This window comes from Pelophylax lessonae (genome assembly GCF_965119305.1).
Source record: "Pelophylax lessonae genome assembly, chromosome: 1".
Lineage (NCBI taxonomy): Eukaryota > Metazoa > Chordata > Amphibia > Anura > Ranidae > Pelophylax > Pelophylax lessonae.
Genome location: NC_138768.1, coordinates 203,874,136 through 203,897,862, shown reverse-complemented (window position 1 = coordinate 203,897,862; position 23,727 = coordinate 203,874,136). Strand labels below are relative to the sequence as shown.

Here is a 23,727-nt window from a genome sequence, read left to right as displayed (position 1 = left end):
AAAAAAGTGTATGTATCTCACACGTACAGAAGCACACTAGGGCCCAATTACTATTGTTTGTACCCCTAAAAGGCTGAATGAGGAGTAGGAGGAGTATGGAACAGGCAGCACCCTCAAATCTTCAGAAGTATGAGATGAACCCCAAAAACTTGGAAAGGTGGATCTCACACGTACCAACACAAACTATCCCGCAATTTAATTGATCCCCAAAGGTTTTTATTGAATAGCGGAATAGGAAATATGATCAAAAAAAGTGTATGTATCTCACACGTACAAAACCACACTAGGCCCCAATTACTATTGTTTGTACCCCTAAAAGGCTGAATGAGGAGTAGGAGGAGTATGGAACAGGCAGCACCCTCAAATCTTCAGAAGTATGAGATGAACCCCAAAAACTTGGAAAGGTGGATCTCACACCTACCAACACAGACTATCCCGCAATTTAATTGATCCCCAAAGGTTTTGATTGAATAGCGGAATAGGAAATATGATCAAAAAAAGTGTATGTATCTCACACGCACAAAACCACACTAGGCCCCAATTACTATTGTTTGTACCCCTAAAAGGCTGAATGAGGAGTAGGAGGAGTATGGAACAGGCAGCACCCTCAAATCTTCAGAAGTATGAGATGAACCCCAAAAACTTGGAAAGGTGGATCTCACACGTACCAACACAAACTATCCCGCAATTTAATTGATCCCCAAAGGTTTTTATTGAATAGCGGAATAGGAAATATGATCAAAAAAAGTGTATGTATCTCACACGTACAAAACCACACTAGGCCCCAATTACTATTGTTTGTACCCCTAAAAGGCTGAATGAGGAGTAGGAGGAGTATGGAACAGGCAGCACCCTCAAATCTTCAGAAGTATGAGATGAACCCCAAAAACTTGGAAAGGTGGATCTCACACCTACCAACACAGACTATCCCGCAATTTAATTGATCCCCAAAGGTTTTGATTGAATAGCGGAATAGGAAATATGATCAAAAAAAGTGTATGTATCTCACACGCACAAAACCACACTAGGCCCCGATTACTATTGTTTGTACCCCTAAAAGGCTGAATGAGGAGTAGGAGGAGTATGGAACAGGCAGCACCCTCAAATCTTCAGAAGTATGAGATGAACCCCAAAAACCCCAAATATCATTCAGCTCTGCTGCAGGCCACAATTTAATTTTTTTTAACCCAAGGCTGTATATTGAATAGTGGAATAGAAAAAAAGTGTATGATTTCTGAAACCACTCAATATTAGCACATGTGAACTGAACACAGCAGTGTATGATCAGTCACTCAGCACAGCACAGCTGAAGGAAAAATGCTGCACACAGAGCCTGATAGAAAAATACTTTTCTCCCTCCTCCTCAGTGGGCAAAAAAGATTGTGTTCACTGCACCCCAAAAAGATTGTGTTCACTGCACCCCAAAAAGATTGTGTTCACTGCAGCCCACAGCAAAATGGATGTGGACCACTGACACCTGCCTATCTCCTATCCCACAGCACACATCAATATCGATTGTAGTTTGTAGAACACACTGACCCTAAAAATCAGCAGACTCTCTCCCTAAAATGCCTACAACTCGCCCTGCCTAACACACTCCGACCTGTCCCTCAATTCTATCCGGACACAAATGTTTTTTTTTTTTCCTGTCTGTCCCTAATCAGCAGCCAGCACCCCAAAAAGATTGTGTTCACTGCACCCCAAAAAGATTGTGTTCACAGCAGCCCAAAAAGATTGTGTTCACTGTACCCCAAAAAGATTGTGTTCACTGCACCCCAAAAAGATTGTGTTTACTGCAGCCCAAAAAGATTGTGTTCACTGTACCCCAAAAAGATTGTGTTTACTGCACCCCAAAAAGATTGTGTTTACTGCAGCCCAAAAAGATTGTGTTCACTGCAGCCCACACACAGCAAAATGGATGTGGACCACTGACACCTGCCTATCTCCTATCCCACACCACACAGCAATATCGATTGTAGTTTGTAGAACACACTGACCCTAAAAATCAGCAGACTCTCTCCCTAAAAGGATTGCTAAGATCGTAAATCGGTCACTGCAAACCCCACCCCACACAGCAATATCGATTGTAGTTTGTAGAACACACTGACCCTAAAAATCAGCAGACTCTCTCCCTAAAAGGATTGATGAGATCGTAGATCGGTCACTGCAAACCCCACCCCACACAGCAATATCGATTGTAGTTTGTAGAACACACTGACCCTAAAAATCAGCAGACTCTCTCCCTAAAATGCCTACAACTCGCCCTGCCTAACACACTCCGACCTGTCCCTCAATTCTATCCGGACACAAATGAGTTTTGCCTGCCTGTCTGTCCCTAATCAGCAGCCAGCACGTATGTGTGCTCTGTCCCTGAACTAGTACACAGCAGAATGACGCCGCAGCGGCGCTGCCTCGAACTTATAAAGACTTGGTCACATGCTTCAGACGGCCAATCACAGCTACTGATACATTTGTAGGCATGGCTGGGATGGCTTAGGCACACCAGTTAAACGCTTGTTGATTGGCTGTTGAAAGCCCGCCATGAAAAGCGCGCCAATGCATGCAAAACCCGGAAATAAAATGACCGAACACGGATTTTTACCCGAACATACAGTAAAGTTTTCGGGTCCGTGTTCGGGTAACAAAAATCCAATTATTAGTTATATATAAGTTCACAGCCATCTTCACCACAGCCTGACAACTCTTATACTAAACAGAAAGGTCAGCCGGCTTGCCAGACAGACTCGTCACATGACACTCTTAGGCAGGACCAATTACTACTCCTCCCACTCACACCATTTCCAATGAAAATATAAAAGTGCAGGAACTTTTTGAAGACCCCTCTCGTAATTTTAGTCTTGACTATGCTTCACGCTCCCAAAGCTCCAGCGCTGCCCTCCTTGTCCTCTTTTATTCTGTTCTGCGGGCCCTTTACCATGCTGCACCATAACACCAGTATGGTTCTACAGGTGAATGTTGCAGAGAACAGCTACCCGAGCCAATTCTTTGCATCATCATCAACAAATAGTAGGTGGTGTGCAGCGTGGTGTGGTGGCAATAATTATAAATAAATAATAAAGAACTTCTATTGAAGTATGCAGGAACAGTTCACAACAGAACCTAGAGGGGGAACCTCCCAACCAAGTGCACTCACTGTCCTCAGCAAAGTGAATGGAGCGATGCTAAAGTCAGAATGACAGCATCTGTAAAAAGGGAAGAGGTCCAGAGGAGTCACAGTCCCTACGCTTTCCCTCCTCCTCAGGGACATTTCCCTACTGCTAACACGGTCTCTAACAGGTGGGGTATCTTTCTTTTCACTGCCCACACGTGAAATGCACCCCAAACCCAGAAGCCGGGGTCTTAAATAGGCTCAAGATGGCCAGCAGAGTCACATGGGCTGGCAGGATCCAATAAGATAGCTTCCCCAGTGACCCAGGAAAACATAGAGGAGCCCTGTTCCTCTTGACTTCCTCTCCAACAACAGTGCTGCTTAAAGCTGAACTCCATGCAAACAACCTAAACAAACAGCCTAAATACATTTATACAACTTTTTTTTACATGCCAAATGATTTGAAGTTATGGCAGTAAGTCATGTAATGTAGGTGCCTCTGTCATAGAGCAAAGCCAGTCCCTAGATCTGTCTGCAAACTATAAAGCAGCTAAATAATAAACCATGGTTGTGGACCTCCTGGTCTGTTTTTGGATAATTAAGGAGCAGCAGGAGACTGATTAGCTCCTCCATATACTCCCTTTTCTTTTGAGTACATTTACATGTTTGACTTACAGTATCATGCAAAGTATCCAAGTCTGAATGGTGCTGTACAGGGGATGAGAGAATGATATGAGGACACATTTGGGTTCTAATTCTAGATGACTATAAAAATAAGTTCAATGATTTTATTAGCTATGTCTCTACTACTATTTCCTACTGTAATGGTTTTAAATAAACTATTATTTTAGTTTTGAGATCTCATTCATAAGGACATTGAGGCCCATACACCTTGAATTGGCTGTTTGTTCATGTGGCTGGAGATGCCAGGGGCTGCATGCAGACAACCCATCTAAAGCCCCGTACACACGATCAGATTATCGAAATATTTGTCATCCGTTTTTTGTGGCATGCTAGTCTTATGTGGAAATTTCCCGTATGACAGAATTCAACTTCAGAAGTGATGTCATGTGTTGGATTGTTTTGTATGTGTTCTTTCATCTCTGAGCATGCCTAGTCTTGCTCTTAAGATTTTTTTCCGTCGAAATCTGTACTAATGAGACGAAAATCGGACGTTGTATTACGGACGACAAACATTTTATAGCCTGCACATCAGGATTTTGACTGCCGTAAAGTCGGAGTTGGCTGTCAAAAGAACCATACTAACAATCCGAAAATCGGCAGATCGGTCATGAGACGAATTTTCCCTACAGATTTTCTTATCGTGTGTACGGGCCTTTAGTCTATGGGAACACAGCAGGACACAGTTGCTCATCCTATTTGAATGCAGTACCTTGTAGCTCCTGCTGGATAAACCAAAGGCCCATTCACAGTGTACAGGCCTCAGTGCCTATGTGAATGAGGCCTAAGTGTACCCATTTCTAAGCTGTTTTATATTTTATTGCTTATGACTTAACATCGTTTGCTTGTTGACAGTTTTTACAAACCTACTAATTAAAGCGATACTGTAGTCAAACCAAATAAAATTCTCAAGAGAAGTTCCCTATAATATAAAGTTGTCATACTTACTTCTTTGGTGGCCTGTGTCTGTTTTCTTCTCTATGTTGCAACGCTGCAGCCTTGGTGGGAATCTTAAACATCCAACACTTCCTGGAGTGTCAAATGCTTCTGTCCCTTACTGCATGACAAGGTTCCATTCTTTGGCCACTACATCACTACAGGACAAAGCAAGCAAATTTGGTTTAAAAAGGATTTTCTAGAACAATCAGACTGAGGTAGGCTGTGGTGTTTACACAGAGAAGGGAAACTGCCTACAAGCATGGGTCCTTTCTGGTGTGGTGCTGCTAAGGCAAGAAAAAGAGACATTCTGGGGAATTCTGGTAAACTTTTCTGGTAGTAGGGTCATTTAAAACTACCTGTGCCCAAATCAGGCCAACATCAAACTTAGGTAGTTTTACTTAACGCCACTGTAGTTTTACTGCGGCAGGTCAGCTCTATTACGTGAAACGACGTACCTGTATGTCGCTTCATGTAACAGATAGTGGGGGTGCGCGTGCTCCCCCAGAGGTGCGCACACGCGCGGATTGGTCAGAAAGATAGCCAATTAGCGGGTCCGGTGGATGCGATGTCCACCAGCCATCCACGATTGCTCCCCTTGGAGACAGAATGGTGGTCTGTCGATGTGAACAAGGGAGTTCTGTCAGAGATGAACATAGGGATCCTGTGTTCCTCCTATTTAGGAACACAGGTCTCTGTGTTCATCCAGTGAGTCCATCCCCGACACAGTTAGAAAGCATCCCCTAGGGACACACTTAACCCTTTGATCTCCTCTGGTGTTAACCACTTCCCTGCCAGTGTCATTAGTACAGTAACAGTGCATATTTTTAGCACTGATTACTGTATTAGTGTCACTGGTCCCCTCAAAAGTGTTAAAAGTGTCAGTTAGGTTTCCGCTCTGTCCACAGCAATGTTGCAGCCGTGCTAAAAATCGATGATCGTCGCCATTACTAGTAATAAATAAATATGACATAAATTGATCCCCTCGCTTCTAGACGCGATAACTTTTGCACACACCAATCAATATACACTTATTGGGAATTTTTTACCAAACAATATGTGGCAGAATACATATTGGCCTTAATTGATGAAAAAATTTGATTTTTTTATGTTTTTATTGGATATGTTTTATAGCAGAAAGTAAAAAATATTGTTTTTTGGGTTTTTTTTTTCAGAATTGTCGCTCATTTTTTGTTTATAGTGCAAAAAAAAAAAAAAAACGTAGAAGTGATCAAATACCACCAAAGCAAATCCCTATTTTGAGTCCATCTAAGTGTCTTAATCTAACTGAAGGCCTAAAAGGGGGAATTTTTTTCTGACCCCCTCAATTACATTGGCTGTTTTTTAGTGTAATCCAGTAAATTCATTTGAACTCTTTTATCCTTTGATCTGTCGCTCCTCCCATTAGTCAGTGTCTTTTTCTGCTTATCCCTGGTCTCTTGCAGCTGCCGCCTGGAAAAGCTGAATATAAACAAGGTATACTGGCTGACATCATTATCCAAATATGGCAATGCTCACATTTGGGCAATGAGGAGTGGTATGGGAGGAGGACCTCATGGTGAACTGGTGTCAGATTTCCTCATAAGGCATCACCAACTTAACTCCATGCCCACCCACTGCCATGCAATGTCAATCAAATGCAAGGTGGACTTGATCGGGTACTAGTCTTTCAGTTCCCCATCATGCTCCACTACCCCACTCCTCAGCCATGCAGCCTGTGTGATGAGCGTAGTAACCAAGGATTGATTTTAGTGACGCTGGACTGCACTAGGGATAGTCTAAACACAATATCCAGTATAGACACTCCAGCTTCAGTGCTGTCACCTCCCAACACAGATTTATCCATCTACACCCAACAGAAACATGAAATACTGACAATTTTAGAATTCATTTTCATCCCGATATGTGTCCATGTGTCCACACACTTTTTTTTTCTTTGCCAAGTTTATGCTAATCCATTCCCTCTGCAGGAAGAATGTAACCCTGCGATTCTGCAGAAGAGTATACGTGCAGACCCCCTAAAGAGGATGTGCCATTTGACCCTCCAGGGCAACGTGACAGATTATTTCCTAGGAGCAAACTCACACCAACTAATATTCAGCTTTATCGTGTTCCTCTGCTGCTCCACTGAGTTTGAACTCCGTCCCCCATTGGAGGAGCAGAGCTCTGAGGGAGTACTGCAATGGGTTGTTATAAACCTTACAAAACAGGCATGAAACAGTCAAACCTGTTAGAATGTCTTGAGAGTCACCTGTAGTACATACAGCAGTTATAGATTTGCCTACACTAAATACTTCTTAGCTCCTTTTTTGTGTATTCCATGCTGTACAATTTAATCAATGTTTACTTAGATTAGTTGGTACCAAGTGCAAAGAAAATAGAAAAACTAGATTATTTTTCCATATGAGTGGATGCTTGGAGTGAATGCATTTTCACTTTATTTATTAAAGTGATGTTAAACCCTTTTTTTCAAGCACATTCAGCAGCTGATTTAATAGCTAGTTTAATTACTGAATATGCAGCTTCTTTATGATCCTCACCTATGTTCCTGTTTAATCTGATGCCACGACCACTACCCCAGGTTTCCTGTTTTAGGGTGGCTCCTTCCTCTTGCAGTGTTCCATGAAGCCACCTTTGCAACAAAAGTTGTTTCTCCCTGTGTGCATCTATAGATCATTAAAGCAGAACTTCACCCAAAACCAAAAGAGGAAGTTGGAGTTCTACTGTTTCTCTCCTCCACCATTTCTCTGCAATATTTTGGACATATTTATATGGGGGTTGGAAGTGTGCACCTTTTTTCAACAGGTACCTTCCCCCCTTTTGCTTGGATTGCCTAGACGATCTGAGTGGAAGTTCTACTCCCACCCTCTCTCCCCGCAGTCTTTTGGGATACGTCACAGGTCCCAGAAGCATGTGGGTATATTCATAAAGCCCAGCACGGCTCACGCATGCACAGTCGGCAGCGGTTGTGAAGGCCAGCCTGTCACAGCCAGGTGCCAACAATTAGAATGCCAGCACCGGGGACTGAAGTCTGGTGGAAAAAACAGCTTGGGTGAGCACAGTGTTGAATCCTTGAACAAGTGACTGTCTGTTGATTAAAAGTCAGCAGCTACAGTTTTTGTAGCTGCTAACTTTTTATTTTCACAAGTATGACTGGAGCTCGATGTGACGAGACCAATCTTGCCCCATTGCATTGGAGAAGCCTGGTTGCCCGCCTGCTGCCTTTGGACTATGGACCAGGCTTTAAAAGACTTTGTTCCCCTATGTTTTAGCTGCTACGCTCCAAATTCCTTTAAAGAGGTTGTCACTATGTCTGCAAATTCAATGGGTATTAGCTGCAGATTGAGGGGGGGGGGGGTTGCTTCCAGCAGCCCCCTCCTAAAGAATGTCTACTGATTAACTCAGTGCTTTTGTCTAAAATAGGACAGTATGTTAATAGAGTCTGAGACTATTGATAAGCATGTTAATGAGCTCACCTGGCTGTAATTACACAGTCATTGTTCATGTGGTATTCTCAAAGTATATATAAGTGTGTGTTTCTTGCAATAAAAGAGAAGAGAGTTACTCTTGATCAAACCTCACTACAGAGCATTGTCTCGTATTTGGGGGGGAATTATTGATGTGCTTCATGTATGGCGGATTGGAGTGGTCGATAGCTGTCCGGGTGTTTGGGAGTGGATTATCCTAGACGGCTGTAACCCCTTTCATACTTTGGGGTGTCGTAACAATTGGTGGCAGCGGTGGGATCGATCCTACAGCCAGAAGGACAGCTACAGGGGACACCATTGCTCTGGATTTTACAATTGAGGGCAACGCATGTCCCAGTACAGCGACCCTGACAGCACCAGCATGGAACCAGCAGTGGAGTACAGATATTCTCTGAAAGAATATGACCGTATGATGTGGTTACGGATGAGCTTCTTCGGACCCAATCCACTGGAGAGATCCAAGCGGTTCGCGAAGAACTTAGTGTTCGGGACTCTGCTAGACAGGGCAGAGAGAGAGGGCCAGCTGGCACGTTGGGAGGAACTCCAGCGGCAGGTACAGTTAAGGGAAGAGGAGAATCCAGTCTCCATTCCCCAGCGGCAGCCTGATTTATTGGGAATTGGGAGCCCAGTCTCCATTCTCCAGCGGCAGGCTGAGTTACAGGGGGCAGAGACAGTCAGTCCTGTCGCCCAGCAGCAGATTGATTTGTTGGGAATTGGGAGCTCAGTCTCCATCCCACAGCAGCAGAGTGTCCTGCAGGAAACAGAGAGCCCAGTCTCCTTTCCTCAGCAACAGGACACTGTATTGGGAGCAGAGACAGTCGGTCTCCCTCCCCAGGGGCTGGAAGTATATTTGGGAGAGGAGCTTGTTACCCCCTCTCCCCATTGGCAGAGTGATATCCAGGGAATTGGGAGCGCAGTCTCCATCCCTCAGCGGCTGATTGACTTACAGGGGGCAGACACGGTTGGTCCTGTCCCCCAGCGGCAGATTGAGCTATTGGGAATTGGGAGCCCAGTCTCCATCCCACAGCAGCAGCTTAACATACCAGGGGGAGACAGTAAGCCCCCCAACAGTGCAGATGGGACCGTGGTCTCTGCACTCACAGCACAGGGGGTAGGGACAGTCGGTCCTGACCCCCAGCAACAGGGCTGTTTAGCCAAAGGGAAGACAGTCGGTCTTCCGCCACAGCAGCATGGTGGTGTATCTAAAGGGGAGACAGTCGGTCTCCCCCTCCAACAACCCGTCTCCAACCAGGCTACTTCTGTGGTAGCGCTGGCACCAGGGCAGAGTACCGCTGGTCCTTGCCCACTCAGCAACCCACCAAGGCAGTCTGCCAGTCTCCCACACAGCCAAGGTGAGGCACCTGGACATGGACAAATTTCTCCTCTACCCAGGTGTAGTGACCATTTATTGTGAGTGGGCTGTACTGTGTTTTCTGCTTTGTGGGTGGGCTGCTGGACTAACGAGGGCACTGACCGGCAGGAGGTCAGGTACCCTGTTAGTCTTTTTGGAAAGGGGGAGAGATGTGACGAGACCAATCTTGCCCCATTGCATTGGAGGAGCCTGGTTGCCCGCCTGCTGCCTTTGGACTATGGACCAGGCTTTAAAAGACTTTGTTCCCCTATGTTTTAGCTGCTACGCTCCAAATTCCTTTAAAGAGGTTGTCACTATGTCTGCAAATTCAATGGGTATTAGCTGCAGATTGAGGGGGGGGGGTTGCTTCCAGCAGCCCCCTCCTAAAGAATGTCTACTGATTAACTCAGTGCTTTTGTCTAAAATAGGACAGTATGTTAATAGAGTCTGAGACTATTGATAAGCATGCTAATGAGCTCACCTGGCTGTAATTACACAGTCATTGTTCATGTGGTATTCTCAAAGTATATATAAGTGTGTGTTTCTTGCAATAAAAGAGAAGAGAGTTACTCTTGATCAAACCTCACTACAGAGCATTGTCTCGTACTTGGGGGGGAATTGTTGATGTGCTTCATGTATGGCGGATTGGAGTGGTCGATAGCTGTCCGGGTGTTTGGGAGTGGATTATCCTAGACGGCTGTAACCCCTTTCATACTTTGGGGTGTCGTAACACTCCTCTTTAACTCTTTGTTGGAACATCTGCATTTCATTTGGAAATATTTCACTTGCAATGTCCATAAGGGTGCTGACATAGTTCTTAGAAATCAGTGATCTTCTCAACTAAAATATTCAGACACCCTTTACAAGAAGGGATTGGACATGAGTAATGTTCCAGACCTGATCTTTACACAAGAAACGTTTATAGAAAGCTTTTTAAAATTCCACATTTCATTCTAGCTATCACCAAAGTCTTTTTGTTGCTGTTGGTTAGATTTAGCATTGTCATTGAACAGTAAGAAGGCAAAAAAAATAGCACAGCCATCTTACAAACTGATATGTGTTGAATAATGCAAATTTTTTTGAATGAGGCCCTTTTCACACCTGAGCGATTTTCTGCTTGAAGCTTGTAGCTCTAAAACGCTCAACAAGCCAAATCATATTCATTTAAATGGTCCCTTTTCACATCTGAGCATGTTAGTCACCTGAAGCAAAACACCTGAAGTCTAAAAATAGTACATGAGCTTCTGTTTAACAGATTACAAGCGTTTTTGGCCCCATAGACTTCAATGTAAACACCTGACTTGAGTGTTTTACAAGCGTTTTACAAGCATTTGTGAGCATTGTTTGCTTAAATAGCAGCTCTCTACCCCTAATTTCTTCTCCCTCTCTTTCCCCCAGTGCTTTCTATTGGCTAAACAAAAAGGCCTAAAGCTGTAAAACGCTAGTAATACACTTCTAAAACGCTTTTAAAAAGCTTGTAAAAGCTGCAAAATAGCCTAAAAAACTGCCAGTAAAGCAATACGCTCAGGTGTGAATGGGAGGTTTAGAAAAACAGTATGACTTGTTCTGCCCACCTTGTTATCTTTTGAGTGCTTGCATATTTACAAGTAAAATACACTTTGTTACATGGCCAGATAGGGCCCCAGGGTGAAGTCTTAGAATTTACCCTGTAGATTTTCAGACAGTCAGATGGGTCTTTGGACCAGTAAGGTTTTAGCCTCCATTTACACCTAGGCCTTTTCAGCTCATTATCCCATGCCTCACTCACTGTGCTCAACATGAATCAACAGAGTCCCTTTGCTTCTAATTGTCCCTGTTCACACTTGTAGCCCTATGCTCAAAAAAAGTACAAGAGCTTTCTTTTTGTTTTGTTTAGTTTGGTTTTTTAGTGTATTCATGCATTTTTGGCCCCATAGACTTCAAGGGGAGAGCTAGTATACATGTGTTAAGTTCATTTTCGCACATTTGTGTGTCTGAAGAACTCCTCTCCCCTCTAGAACTCCTCTACTAAGCTTGCCCAAAAAAAGTCTAAAAAAAAAAACACTTCAAGATCAAGGAATGTGCTCAGGTGTGAATGCAGGCTTAGTGGGATTTTTATATCTGTAATTCCCCAAAACAATGGCAGACCGAGAGCTGGTGTCCCAGAATGTATAACATTGCTCGCTTGGGGGTCTAAGCACTGTTGCTTCTTCTTTCCAGATTTTACATTCAACAGTTTCCAGCAGAGCGTATAGAGGATGTAGTTTCACTAAGTTTGAGGATTTTCCAAATGCATGACAAATGTACATAAAAAAGCATAAAGTGTCTATTTAATCAATGTCAAGTTCACCAATAAATTAGTTTGCCTAAGCATAAAATTATACGATGATTTATTTTTGAGCCAGAACTATGGGCACATTTATAAAGCAGATAATCTGACATTCTCAGTGATTGATTTACCACCATAGAATGTTTGGCGAGAGTCATATTCACCAAACATATAGGCGTCAGTGTCATTATTATTTTTCTGGCACTTCAAAAAGATTAGTTTCCTAATAAGACTCATATGCATTGCATTTACTTGGGGACTGTAAAATGTTAGCTCTAGGAACAACATAAAATCTAATTAGAAATTATTTGTAATTATTAAATCCTGTTCTGTGAGTACTAGTATAATACTGATACATTGCTGGTATATGTAGAGATAAACTGCAAAAAGTATTTCTTTCTCTACATTACTGACCAATGCTAAGAATTGTAATGATGCCGTTGTTTTGTTTGCAGAAAAATCTAGTGTATTTAACAGCCTCCCTTATTTTCTTTCTCATAAAGCCTTGGCAATGCTCTGACAAATCCAATTATTGTATATTTTGGAAGTACTTACATTGAGATTACTTCTAATGCCTCTGCATGAAACCAAACTCCCTCTACCATCGATTCTTGTCACAATTACAAAACTAATCAGAAGAAATGCCTTCTTCACCTGCACAACCTAATCCTATATTAAGCTTTTTATGTTTGTGGCAAGTCACCCTTGGAGCCTTCACCCTCCTATTCCTTGCATCTGTGTTGCTGGTTGGCAATGCTTCCTCTCCGAGCCTATAGTTAATATCAGGAGTATTTCTTTTACGATTTGCCCATCAAATGGTACAGCATTATTTTATTAATTCCTGTGTGATCTGCAGTCTGTTTAAATGGAACATAGAAAATGATCAGTATTTGATATTCATAGTTACATAGTTACATAGTTACATAGTAGGTGAGGTTGAATAAAGACAATAGTCCATCCAGTTCAACCTGTGTAGGCATGTGTGGCTGTAATCATCTCCCATACCCCTGAATGTTCTGATCCTTGAGATGTAAGTCTAAGAGTCTTTTGAAAGCCACCATACTACCCGCAGAAACCACCTCTTGTGGTAGAGAATTCCACAATCTTGTTGCCCTAACAGTAAAGAACCCCCCGCGTTGCCTGAGGTTAAAACGCTTCTCCTCTAATCGCATTGTTCTATTCTAAAACTTTCATTAGATACTCTATATCATTATACTGCCTTTAAATAATTTCTCAGCCGTTCATAAGGAGCTATAAATATCACACTGTAATATTAATTTTCTTCTTCTGCATGTGATTCTTGTTGTCAGCTGCAGATATAGCTATGTTGTAATTAGCAATAAAGTTTTAATGTACAGACATGACAGCTAGTATACTCCCAAGTTTTAAAATGAAGCTTGCTACGCATACCAGTTTTACCATATAAACATAATATAATATTATTACTATTATCATAGGAAATGGCATATAATATGAATGGAATAGCATTGAGATAAAACTTAAGATGGAAATATTATACAATTGTTCAGATGGGTTGTCAGAGTACCTGATATACAGGTTTCTTCCAGCATTTTTTATGGAATGTTGCAGTGTCATATACTCTACATTGTACATTCTGATGGTGAGTCTACTAGCATAATGTCTGTAGAGTTGATCTCAGCATTCAGATATACACCTGTTATTCTTCCTATATGAACTCAATCATAAGGACCTTCCTCTAACTAGGAGCTAACGTTATATAGAAGTAAGTTGTATGTATAGCAGTATATATTAGCCATGCAGCACTTTGAAACCTGACCTAAGCAATGCATTTGCAAAAAAAGAATAACATGTTACTAAGCTTGTATGAATTTTAACTCCGGTACCTTGTTCTAGTCGATAGAAAACTTGGTCCATTCCCAGGAGTATGTGTTATGTACACGAATCTTCAAGTTTTATTCCTGCTAAATCATTTTGAACACAGTGCAGAAAGGGCAGCTTAAAGCCCGACATTTTGGCCATCGTGTTCGGAAAGCAATAAAATGGAAGTAACTTTTCGATCAGCTTGTATCTGGTGAATGTTAGATGTCATGAGCTGATGTTGCTGCTGCATGTTCTGAAAGGCAGAGTCTGATTTCCATTCTATCTCAGCAGCCCTTCGCTTCAATGTATTCCACAGCTGAGAAGCAGTCGTGCAGCTTGTCTGAAATCCTCTTCAGAAGGACATTGAAATTCACAGGCAGTACAGACTTCGCAGGGTATTCCCACACCATACACAGCCATGCGTTTAGAAAATGTACCTCTCCCACTTTATTGATTACTGTCAGCAATCAGCTTTTTTTTTTCATTCCAATTAGCACTCTTATGCTAGCCAGACTTCACGTTGATCCTTATTTGTGTCCTTCAGACATGACCACATGTCATATAATTGAAAAACATATAAGACACGTCACTTTCTTTTGACTGCCTGACCCTCTAAAAAAATTAGATTGAGAGAACCTAAGGATTGACTGGGCCTATAAACAAATGCCACTCACAGTCCTGCAGCCCCTGTCAGCACCATTGAACGGCTAGACACACTTAGATTCCAATTACTTAGTGGATATAACATGTATGCAGGGGTGGATCAGTCCAGAGTGAATGACAGCTCCTGGGCCTAACATCCCCTGGAAAGACAAATCATGCTGACTTGTGTACTGTTTGATAGTGCTGTACTCTTTGATTGATGCATATGTAAACTTACAAACTAATCAGTAACTGACTAGGTAATCATCCAACTAGTGTTGTCTGAAAATCTGATTTGTTTTAGTGATTCTGTATTGATTACCTGCCTTTCTGTGACAGTATGAAGGGGGAAGTTTGGATTTTTTTCCTAACCCAAGATGTTTTTGCACACTGATAAATTGTAAAATATGTGAGTGTGTGTTAGTATTTTGTTTCTTTTTTTGTTTAATATTTGTAACTTTTTGATTCACATTTTGGGTAATGTATTATTCACAGAGTCATACACCCCCTAGATCAACATATAATTATGGGCAGGGGGCAAAAGGGTTTTGGCTTTGGACAGCCATGTGAATGAGACCTAATACTCATGCTTGACATATCAAAACACCCAATATACTGACTTATACTTTCTATAGGGTTGTTTTCAACTTTAACTTCCTGCCAGCTAAATAACAGATTTAGAATGGTTTTGAACATATGTCGTAGAACGGCAGTCAGGGATTCTAACCAAGCCCTTTAAAGAGCATTCTTTGAAGGGGATAACGTTGGGTTTTCGGTCAGTTCTTTTTTTTTTTTTTTAGTTTGAGTTTTTTAACTTTTTATTAGCATTTTTTTTTACTACATACGTGTCATCTTTTTTTTTCAAATAAATATGTAAGCAAGTTGAAATGCTGGTTGGTGGGACAGCTTCTGCCCTAGTCGGGAAGGAAGGAGTTAATGCAGGTGGCAGTCTTTCTGTGGGGCCCTGCCCCCGCCCTCCCTATGCTAATATATTCAGGAAGGAGGCTCTGCCCAGATAACTCCCGGCTGCATGGGGAGAGGGAGAGGCTGACAGCTTTAGATGTAGACTGTTCAGCCAACAGCCACCTGCCTGCAGGGAGAGGGGAGAGGAGCCTGTACAAGAAACTGCTGGGGTACTGCTAAGCCACAGAGTCTTACAGCAGACACAGACACACCGACAAGACTCAACATGTAATCTTCAGCCACTTCAGAGAGCTGCTTCAGCTGCCAGATGGAGCCTGGCCTGCCTCTAGGAATCGTCCACATGTAGGGGGATTGCTGGGACATGAAGTTCACTCTGAAGAAAACCAGCTGCTGGATACTGCCAAGATAGACTCAACCAGTAATGGACTCTTTCCTGTGCAGGTATGCTGGGGCAGCCAAAAGCCTGAGTTAGGGACTAGGGATGTTAGGGAAACAATATCTCCCCTGGTAGACTGTCTTCCATAGCAACAGGAGTGGATCAGCATGCAGAGGTTCCCAACCTGAGCACAGGTGCGAAAAAGCAAGAGTTAGGGGATTGAGTGCGTTAGGGGATTGAGTGCTTGGAGCCCACGCTAGGTGCACAGTGGGCCCAATTCCGTTACTGGGAATGAGATAGCAGCTCAGCGTGTCACTCCTAAATGCAAAAGTAGTGGTGTACATTAACATTAAGAGAATTAACTAGAGTTCAGTCATTTGTTCAAGTGTATGCAGTGTATGGCCATGTTTGAGTTAGAGGTCCACTTTAAGGTTTAATTATCCCTGAAAGAAACTTCCACCTTTTCCTAAGGCATAGGCGAGCATGGCACAAGTAAAGGTACCCCATGTGTAAGGCAGTGACCCTATCTAGCGTGCCTAGCGTAGCCTAGAAGAACCCACGCCAGGGTAGGCCTCCTATGCCTCCTTGGCACCCAACAAGGAGGGGGAAATGGACAATGTCACCCACCTGCCCTACAAACATTTAATACATGAAAAAGGATTCTCAGAGCACTGTGGGTTTTTTCTCAGAGGTAACACCGCTGGCACTCATTGCAGCTCCCTATGATTGATTGAAACAGCTCTGATGACTTATTATTGATGTTTGTATTTAGAGGCAAAGTAGGATTAAGAACTGCCTATACGTCAACATCAATGGGGATAATTTAGGACTTGTCCCAATTAACACTCAGGCCTGAGAGACCAGAAAAAAGGACATAAGACTAAGGGGCTCCTTAAGGGATGGTCCAGGATTATTCAGGAAAAGAACCAAATTGTCCGTGTATAACGCTAATTTTTTACAGTGGTACGCACTCTGAAGCCTTCCACCTGGGGAGGACTGCCTAATTGCCAACTACATGGTTTCCATCATTAAGGCAAATAAAGCTGGGTAGAGTGGGCACCCCTGTCTTGTCACCCTTCTTACTGAGAGAGGAGAGCATGACACCCGGTTAAATTTGAGCAGTTAGGGCGGTTGTAAAGCATCTCAAGCCCTTTACAAAAATTTGGACCAAAGCCCATACCTTCCAATACCGTGGCCATACAGTTCACAGAGTCGAATGCCTTCTCAATATCTAATGTGTCCATCATATGGGTAGAGGAGTCACTTGAAGAGAGTTGCAGGTGAGTAAATGCTCTGTGGATATTAATAGCTGTCAGTTTTCTGGGCATGAACCCCATTTGGTCAATATTAACCAAGGCAGGCATCACTTTCATCAGCCTAGTAGCCAGTACCTTAGTTAAAATTTTCAAATCATAATTTAGAAGCAAAATTGGCCTATATGAGGCACACTGGATTGGGTTCCCACCGGGCTTGGGCGGCAGCACAATATGAACCTGGTACATGGAAGGAGGCAAAGACATACATTCTAGACTCTCAGTAGATAATTTATGTAATCTCGGTGCTCGGGCTTTGACATTCAATTTGTACCAATCCCTTGGCACGCCGATTGGCCCTGGAGTTTTATTATTCGGAAATGACTGAATGGTAATCTCAGTAACAGAGATTTCTTTACCTAGCTCTTTGCACTTCGCCTCTGAAAAGGAGGGCAAATGTATGTCTCACAGAGTACCTAGCAAGGTGGCAGCCGGTAAGGAAGAAATTGAACTATATAGGCACACATAATAGTTCTATATACTTCCAATATTTCAGATGGATCTGAATTTACCATCCTAGAGGGCAAGGCAACTTCTGAGATCACTGCTTAAAAGGGAGGCTCAGCCACCGCTCACGCTCAAACATTCACGAACCGCAAGTTCGCGGTGAACCCCATTGACTTTAATGGCAGGCGGACTTTAAAAACCTTCAGGTTATTTTTGCAGCCCCCAAATACTTCCTAGCTGTGCACACATAGTCCCACCACATGGACACTGATAGAACAGAAGTATTAAGCGCATTTGCGATCTCATAATCTAATATTTTGTGTTACAGAAAAAATAAAAAATTCTGCAGTACCCAAATACACTATTCTGAAAGTATATGTATCACCCCGCTGGTTCTCTAAGCCCTGGTTCTCCAAACTCTGGTTCTCTAAGCCCTGGTTCTCTAAGCCCTGGTTCTCCAAACCCTGGTTCTCTAAGCCCTGGTTCACATCTACATTTGTCACTCTTTGTAGTTGTAGTATTGCTGCATAACCACACCAGTCACAATGCTGCACAATACAAATCCACTATAATATGCTTTCTATATTAGAAAGTATATTATAAGTGTATTACACCCCTAAATACTGAACACCAAAGAATAGTACACCTATACCAGTCCTTAAAAGGACTTTTTTGGACCAATTTCCTAGCAATTTGTGTCACTAAAAGTCTGTCCCTGCTCTTCACAGCGACCTCTCCATACACTGACAAAATACAGAATGTAAAATGGCAGCCAGCTCAGGTCTATTTATAAGGTAGGGGTATGTCCATGTGCAGAAATGTCTCAATTGGCTGTCCTGTACCACCTGATGGATGTGTCATGGGTCAAAGTTCTTCAGAATGTAAAAGTACATGGCTTCGCGAACATTAGCGTGAACATCGGCAAACGTTCGCATTTTGCAAATTTGCAAACACGCAAAGTTCGTCGTGAACCGGCCACCGGGCGAACAGCAAGGCCATCTCTAATCCCACACTCTCGCAGAGATGTAATGACCCTGGACATAGGCCTTGAAGGCATCCCAAACCATCAAACTGGAAGCAGTTTCTTAGTGGAGTTCCCAATATTGGGATACCTTGTCCAACATGACCTCCTGCACTGTTTCATCATGAATCCACTTAGTGGCTAAATGCTAATGAACTGGTGACCACTGACCCCCAGCGTAGTGAAGAATAATTTAAGAGGGGAATGATCAGATATACCTGCAGGTAAGTAGCCCTAAGGGGGACTAGCATTGGTTTGCTGTCAAACACCAGGTCAATTCAAGAACAAGACCTGTGCAGATCAGAAACTATAGAGTTAACCCTCTCAGGGGGATGTTTAAAGCATCATAGGTACACCAAGGCTGTTTAAAGCACCAATGCCCCCGCCCAATGCAATAATTCTGGATAAGGAGCATGCTGGGGGTAAGAGGCAAGTCAGTATCGAGAATATTGTTATAATCCACTGCAAGAGAATCCTAGTGATTTGATAAGGGGCTAATTTTCTTGTAGATAGTATATAAAACAAAATGCGTGAAGGGTTGGGTGATATACACATTCACGCAAGGCATATTGTGAAGCGAGGGTATCTGAATATTAAAAATGAATTTAAAAAACATTTTTTGGTTTGTGGTGCTCAGATGCAGTATAGTTCCACTTTAAAATTTACAGTATTTCTTTTTTTAGATATGTACTGTAGGTATGTTTTCTGTGCAGGATGGGGGATCCCAGTACACTTGCGGCTCCTTAGGGGGTGCGCTACATAACATACCCTGAATATTTAGATTTTCCATGTAGTCTAAAAGATTTCCATTATTCCATATTGAGTAAAATAACAAATAGTGTTTTTTAACAATAGTCTCAATTCACAGAGCTAAACACCAAGATAAATAGAGGTATTTTTTACAGAAGTGACAGTTATTTTCAAATGAATCCAGTGAGATATGAAAATGAAATTCTCATGGCTAAAATAAGTGTCCTTACCCTTGCACCATAGCTTTGTAAATTGAGCCCAATGTCAGTTTTAAAATCTGTTATTTGAATTATTAGAAGATGTTCCCTTGCCTTCCCTCTCTAGAGCCTCCTAAAATAAATCTGTGAGTATTTCACAAGATATAAGCTAAACCTGCAGGTGTTTGCTGTCAGCATGTACTTTTCAGTGAGCAGCATGCCTCTGAAGCAGTGACTGCCAAACTTCTAAAGTGGTAACTAGTCACATCAGTTCTTCTCCCCAAGGGAGCATACCATCTAATGTCTAATCACAGGCCTATAGATTTACTTACACTGGTCTCAGTTTTCTCAGAAGCTGATTATCTAATCGTTTTCTGCACAAAAATAGAAACATGTGGATGAAATCCATTTAAACTGGTACGAATAGTGCTCCTGGTGAGAACTGAACCCCGTGATGCAAGACCACAGAGCTGAGCACTAAACAACCATGTTGCTTTAAGAAATTGTGGTTTTGCACCATCTAAAAAAAAGAAAATGAGATCTGAGTGGATGCCAGCCTATCTTTTTTTTTTTGGTCCCTCCCTATATATGGTCATTGTCATATGTATGATTTGTAAGAGAAGCTTTGTGAGTGAAGAGATAGACTCCGGAAACAAGGCTAGCTGTACACGGAAAACATATACTGAGAGAATACCCACAATGGAACATGAAAAAGTAAAAGGTCATGATGAATCACTTGAGACATTTCCAATATATTGCCTGGAAGTCCCTACTTCTTCAAAACACAATAGCCAATGGTTTTGAACAAGAATCCTCTTTCTGATACAGTTCCATAATAAATGAGTAATAATTGAAAGTACAATATAATGAGAACCAGTAGTAATATAAATTGTTCTCAGCAGGGTTTCATGACAGGATCATTAGTCTGGTAAAGCAGAACTGCCTTCCAAGAAAGTGGGCTACTGACTTTACAAAACAGTCAGATGGAAATTCATGATTTGGCCACCAAACCTCCTTTTCCTTTTTTTGGATGCACATGCAAATCCATGTCTAGTAATACCAACTGATTCATGCTTATACAAGTAAACAGTGCCAACCAACATGGAAAATCCTTTTGGGCCATTCAACCTTTCTTTTCTCTAAAAATAAACCGCCTGTGAAATCATAGCATACCCAAAAATATTTGAATAGTCAGTTGATACTTAAACCTATTACCTATTCCTTTTCTCCTTAAGAGTGCATGCAGGAATGATGGACAAGACACTGAATTTAAATCAATATCCAACATTAGAGGTCTGCTGAAGGACCACAACAGAACAATGACCATGCGTGTCCTGAAACCTGCTTCTAACTTTTGGGTCAGCATATTATGAAGTCTCATCCAACAAATGCAGAATTATGCTATGAGATATTTGTCTCATTACAATTGCTTATATCCAGCAGTTGGAAGGTACTTGTGCATGTCAGAAATTCTCACCAAGTGCCTCCTTTTTGACATTCGTCTGAACACACGGTAAATCTCTCATTTGACTTGGGAATCTGCCAGGAAGCAATTAAGTTTGTATCAGTCAGAGGTTTTTTTTTTTTTTTTTTTAGATTCGTGTATGATTGACGACCTGCTTTTGTTCAGGCTCCACTCCTTAAATCATTAAAGATGTTACATGACTGTAATTGCAAAACTTAGAAACTGAATTCATTACTGACAGGTATTCATACCTCTGGCCTGTAGATAACACTATTTATAGTTGTTTTCTATATAATACATTCTATACTCTGTACAATGTAGTTCCTGTTCCTGTTATGACATACTCAGAAGACTGCATGTGTTCTATAGATGCTTGAACTTTGGGGTTTATTTACTAAAGGCAAAAAATACTTTACTTTGCAAAGTGCAGTTGCACTCTGCAAGAGCAGTTGCTCCAGAGATTAGTAAATGAGCAGAAGCTCTACTGACTTCCATCATTGAATCACGTGCAAGCAAAAATGTCGCTTTTTTTTTCTTTTTTTCCTTGCACGTGATTGGGTACTTTTCCAAAGCTCTTGCAAAAGTCCACAGTCTATTTGCCTTTAGCAAATCAACCCCTCAGTAACTACTCTGCCTCCCAGATTACAAGGCACAACAAGATTGGCGACAAGCATCTTTCATCTATCTCCACAGCAGCCTGTATCGTTTCCTACTCGGTGAGCCTTCAACACCTTTGGTTGCTTGGATTCAAACGTTTAGGATTTTTAAACTTAGTGCGAATCCTGAGGATTTACCCAATGCTAGAATGTATGCTTTATTTTTTCACTGTCTGAGACCCGGAGGACAAATTATTTTCTAAAATCTGCTAGTGGCAGCTGACAGTTGTGATACAGCTCTGAACTGCATTAACCACTTAAGGTCTGGAAGGTTTTACCCTCTTTATAACCAGGCCCTTTTTTGCTATTCCGCACTGCACTACTTTAACTGGTAATTGCACGGTCATGTAACACTGTACCCAAACAAAATATATCATTTTTTTACACAAATTTCTTTTGGTGGTAATTCATTTCTTTTGGCAGTATTTGAACATCGCTGGCTTTTTATTTTTTGTGATACAAACAAAAAAAGACTTAAAATTTTATAAAAACTGTATTTTTTACTTCCTGTTATAAAACATATCCCATAAAAAATAAAAAAAAAATCGAATGTCTTCATAAATTTTGGTCAAAATGTATTCTGCTACATGTCTTTGGTAAAAAAAAAAAAATCCCGATAAGTGTATATGTATTGGTCTGCGTAAAAGATATAGCGTCTACAAACTATATCTTATATGCTTAATACAGAGAGCGCTGTGCCGCAATTGTGACTGACATGCACATGCAGGGAGTGACATCATCGAGACCCGGCCATTCACATGGCCAGGGAGCTCAAACCCAGAAGAAAGACTAGGCGAAGATGGAAGTGCCAGAAGTGCTGACAGGTTAATTCTAGAGGGCACCGTTTGAGAGGTAAGGCAGTCATAATGTCGTAGTATGCACATTATGTCACAAATCCCATTTAACAAAAGCATGTTTGTACACTTTACTACCACTTTAATTCATTGTGTTGAATGTGTTTCATTATATAAACTTAAAGGATATATTTTTAAAAAACAAAAAACTTATATAGGAAGCCCTACCTTTAGTGCAAGTTGTCCTTTAGGTCAGGCCCAACCTCCCTGAACAACCCACTTGGAGAAAAACTTACCATGGTTATTGTTTTAATAATCTTCCAAATAAGACTGCACAGAAAGCATCCCCATTGAAAAAAAAAAGGCACAGGTCTATCCTGTTTAAAGTGTTTTGTGTGAGTTTGTGTGTGAGTTTGAGTCACTAAGAGTTCCCAAACCCTGGTACAGTGCCTTGCGAAAGTATTCGGCCCCCTTGAACTTTTCGACCTTTTGCCACATTTCAGGCTTCAAACATAAAGATATAAAACTGAAATTTTTTGTGAAGAATCAACAACAAGTGGGACACAATCACGAAGTGGAACAAAATTTATTGGATATTTCAAACATTTTTAACAAATAAAAAACTGAAAAATTGGGCGTGCAAAATTATTCAGCCCCTGAAGTTAATACTTTGTAGCGCCACCTTTTGCTGCGATTACAGCTATAAGTCGCTTGGGGTATGTCTCTATCAGTTTTGCACATCGAGAGACTGAAATTTTTGCCCATTCCTCCTTGCAAAACAGCTCAAGCTCAGTGAGGTTGGATGGAGAGCGTTTGTGAACAGCAGTTTTCAGTTCTTTCCACAGATTCTCGATTGGATTCAGGTCTGGACTTTGACTTGGCCATTCTAACACCTGGATATGTTTATTTGTGAACCATTCCATTGTAGATTTTGCTTTATGTTTTGGATCATTGTCTTGTTGGAAGACAAATCTCCGTCCCAGTCTCAGGTCTTTTGCAGACTCCATCAGGTTTTCTTCCAGAATGGTCCTGTATTTGGCTTTATCCATCTTCCCATCAATTTTAACCATCTTCCCTGTCCCTGATGAAGAAAAGCAGGCCCAAACCATGATGCTTCCACCACCATGTTTGACAGTGGGGATGGTGTGTTCAGGGTGATGAGCTGTGTTGCTTTTATGCCAAACATAACGTTTTGCATTATTGCCAAAAAGTTCGATTTTGGTTTCATCTGACCAGAGCACCTTCTTCCACATGTTTGGTGTGTCTCCCAGGTGGCTTGTGGCAAACTTTAAACGACACTTTTTATGGATATCTTTAAAAAATTGCTTTCTTCTTGCCACTCTTCCATAAAGGCCAGATTTGTGTAGTATACGACTGATTGTTGTCCTATGGACATAGTCTCCCACCTCAGCTCTCTGCAGTTCATC

The 23,727-nt window shown here is 41.8% G+C and overlaps 1 protein-coding gene across 2 annotated transcripts in view; it reads right to left on the bottom strand.

Annotated features, from left to right (window-relative positions):
* Positions 1–23,727, bottom strand: part of CTXN3 (cortexin 3) — a 79,846-nt gene that overhangs the window by 32,357 nt on the left and 23,762 nt on the right. Inside the window, exon 1 of one of the 2 annotated variants that reach the window (XM_082275833.1) lies at positions 13,739–14,400. The exons of the other annotated variant lie outside the window; for it this stretch is intronic. Coding sequence (XP_082131959.1) covers positions 13,739–13,769 — 31 coding nt within the window. The 5' untranslated portion in view covers positions 13,770–14,400. Of the gene's footprint in view, positions 1–13,738; positions 14,401–23,727 lie in introns of those variants that run through there. 2 annotated transcript variants of the gene reach the window in all.